The sequence below is a fragment of the Halyomorpha halys genome, unplaced genomic scaffold, assembly GCF_000696795.3.
Source record: "Halyomorpha halys isolate HHAL.00 unplaced genomic scaffold, Hhal_1.1 Scaffold643.1, whole genome shotgun sequence".
NCBI lineage: Eukaryota > Metazoa > Arthropoda > Insecta > Hemiptera > Pentatomidae > Halyomorpha > Halyomorpha halys.
In genome coordinates, this window is record NW_027112666.1 from 128,380 (window position 1) to 131,797 (window position 3,418).

A 3,418-nucleotide genomic window follows, 5' to 3' on the forward strand; every position below is an offset into this window, starting at 1 on the left:
AATTAAAAAAACATGAAATGCAAAAGAATGGATTGGCAACAAAAAAAAACTAACAAATCAAAAATCGATGTGTTTAGCGATATCATACTGAAAACAATACAACAGTATCATAAATGAACAATCAAAATATAATCATTTCCCTAAAATATATTAAAATAATAACAGATCATATTGTTTAATACATTATTAAATATAAAAATTATTATTAAGAAAATTTAAATTATTATATTTATGTATAAAGTTATATATTGTATATTTGAAAGGGAAATAAAATCGAAAAATTACCTTTTACACAGTAACCTTATAACAATTAATTTCATAGCATTATGAAATTATACCTTTCTGTAATGGGTATTGTGGACGATCTGAAGTGATACGGAATAGAATACGAAGATGAGTTTTGGTGGCAATTGTAAGGCGATTAGGACGAAGAGGAAGGGGGGTGTAATTGGATGAAAAGGAGTTGGTAACAGGAGCAGGCTGGGAAGGATTGGAGAGATGGCGATCAAAGCATCGTTAAGTCTGGCAACAGCTGCATTCAGTTGGGGATATATATTTCAGAGCAAATCAGTTTATTTTTACAGTTAGAAATGTGACAGAAAGATAAAAGTTAATGCGTTTGTTATAGTAAATTGGTTTCGATTACATATGTTTTATTGATTATTACTTTGTTCAGGTTAAATTATGTTCTAATAGGTTTCCTAGTGTTGTGGGTAGTTTTAACTATATAGAGCTTAAAAAAATATTTCTGCTAACGTTTTGAAACTCTCACCATTTTTTATTTCCCCTAACTAAACTTGGCAGACTCACCAATTTTAATTTAAAAAATGGGATGAAATATCTGACTTTTTACTATCACCTGTACTTTACATAAACTAACTTGAATCGAATGATGAGAATAATGTCCATATTTAATACTCTATTGCAGACGGCTATCGGACGGAAGGCGAAAGAGTCCCGGGTACCTCCTGCGACTACCTCTTCTCCAGAGCCACTCCTAGCCACAATTCTTCCTCAGGGGTCTTCTATTCTCCAGGATACCCTTCCAGCTACCCCAGGAAGGCTAGGTGTGCATACAGCTTCAGGGCAAGGTAGGTCACTTTGAACCTGGTAATACAGTATTAAAACATAATTTTTTTTTTCTTATAATATTTTCATACCTATCCTTTATTAATTAGATAACTCTCATATTGACAATCTTTCGCCATATTCCGAAATGTAAAATTTCTGCTGGTTGTATCTTGTGGTTCTTTAGTGAATAGCGAAAATTAGTTTGTTCATAATTATGCTATATATGATTGCTCTAAAGACAGAAGATGATCAAAGATTTTTTTTAACTAAATAGAGCTTAAAAAATAATTTCTGCTAACGTTTTGAAACTTTCACCATTTTTTATTTCCCCTAACTCAACTTGGCAGACTCACCAATATATAATATAAACATTAATATACATTAGAAGAGGACATTATAACACGGTCATCAAGTCAGTGATACTATATGGAACGGAATCCTCGTGTCTTTCCAGCTTAGAGGGGCTTCTGAAAATAGAAAGAATTCTCAGAAGAATCTACAAAACTAAGAAAACACCTGAAGAATAAAGGTTGAGGTCGAATAAAGAAATCTATAAGGCAACAACAGATCTAGAAACTGACATTAGGGTGGGAAGGCTGACGTTCTAAGTACACATTATGAGGATGAAACCTGAAAGACTAAACTGTCACAAAAATTCAACAGGATATTTCAAGCAAATTAAGAGTTATATAGAAAAGGTGGGGACGGACCGGGATTGTTTAGACAGAGATAAGTACAGAAGGACGCTCAAGAGAGTGAAGGTTGTTATTTGAAAGAAGCACTCCAGAAAGGGTCTTGCGTGGTCTGAGGAAAGAAAACGTAGACACGCAGGACTCGTGAGGGACATACGAGCAGGAAGCAGATGAAAAGGAAGCATTAGAATTATAATACGCGCGTGGTCATCAAGGCCTTTGCGTGAAAAAAATATATAAGAAGATGGTTGGGGGTACGGTAAGTGTAGAACACAAATAAGTAAAAACTTACCTATTGGTGCCAAGGTTTCGGCCAGTATTTCTAGCCATCATCAGGGCTGCTAGGTAGAGGTTGAGAATCCAAGCATAAACATTAATAATATAAATATAATTAATATGATTTTATACGCGCTGAATATTTAATATAAACTTTGATGGAACAGCTATAAGTGGAGTAAAAATAGAGAATTTGTATTCAAAGGATAAAATGAAAATTTTTTGGATTGAAAAAAAACAATAAAAGGTTCCTTGACCATTCAAAACTGTAAAAAGTTTCTAAATTAATTTTTTTATGATGACGAGAAAACATTGTTTTTATAACGATGAATTACTGGATATTTGACTTTCGATTTTTTTAAAACATTGTTGTAAAATGTTATAATTACACGTAATTATTTTTTTTTGGCATCACTTGCGACAGTGTAACTTTGCATTCCACATGTCTGTGCGATATTTCTTGTGAATGGACTGACTTATAAATCATTTCTAAAAATACTATAATATCATTCTATACTGTATTTATATATACATAAATGTGTTTGTGTTTGCTTCGTGTATGTTTAGTAGGTATATAATGCGTAGTATACGTATATCGTTTTGTAATAGGTATATAATATTTGCAACTAGACTCCTACTTATTATAAAAATAAAATCGAACAGACAATATTGTTTAAACTTAATATTCATGAGGATATAATGAATAGTGAACACATCGTTTTAAGTTGGATGGGAATGAAAGGGGGGGAGATTGGAATTTTCAAGCCACACCTGCGCTTCTCTGATGTGCAATTGGAATTTGAATACCTGTAGCTTTAACAACACTGTTCAGCTGAACAAACCATCAGGTGGTTGTAAGGCTTTCCTCCTTACAAGTTAATTGTCAGTACCTTCATCTTGACATGAAAGTATCTATTAATACAGATTACACAATTTCACGAAAGCAAAGAAAGTATAAAGAGAAATCAGGAGGAAGAGCTAGGACAAAAATAAAACTGTTTGGATACTGATATTAACCAATTCCACCAATCGCAATTCAAAATTAAGTCTATAGATAGGTAAAACTGTTCTTCATACAAATGCAGAAAGTAAGCCGTTGTTTTACTGCAGTAATAAAAGTTTTAATAGATCAAGCAAAAACAATTTTTATTTATTTTTTTAAAATATCCTCTCTCCTTCTCTGAAAGCGAGGTTTTACGTTTCAAGTTGTAACCTCAAAAATATTTTTAATAAATTTCTACAGTCAAAATTTATTCGGTTACTTCAAAATTTAAATTTTACTTAGTTGTTAGGTATGTTACTAATGTTAGATTTTTTATTTATTTATTTTTCTCAACCTATCTACATATTATATTATAAATCTTTTAAATAAATTTTTT

At 31.7% G+C, this 3,418-nt stretch overlaps 1 protein-coding gene across 1 annotated transcript in view; it reads left to right on the forward strand.

The window, feature by feature from the left end:
• Positions 1-3,418, forward strand: part of LOC106684984 (suppressor of lurcher protein 1) — a gene marked incomplete at its 5' end in the record, with an annotated part of 64,845 nt that overhangs the window by 34,137 nt on the left and 27,290 nt on the right. Inside the window, 1 exon segment of the mRNA XM_014427400.3 lies at positions 929-1,091. Within this exon segment, the coding sequence (XP_014282886.3) occupies positions 929-1,091 (163 nt within the window).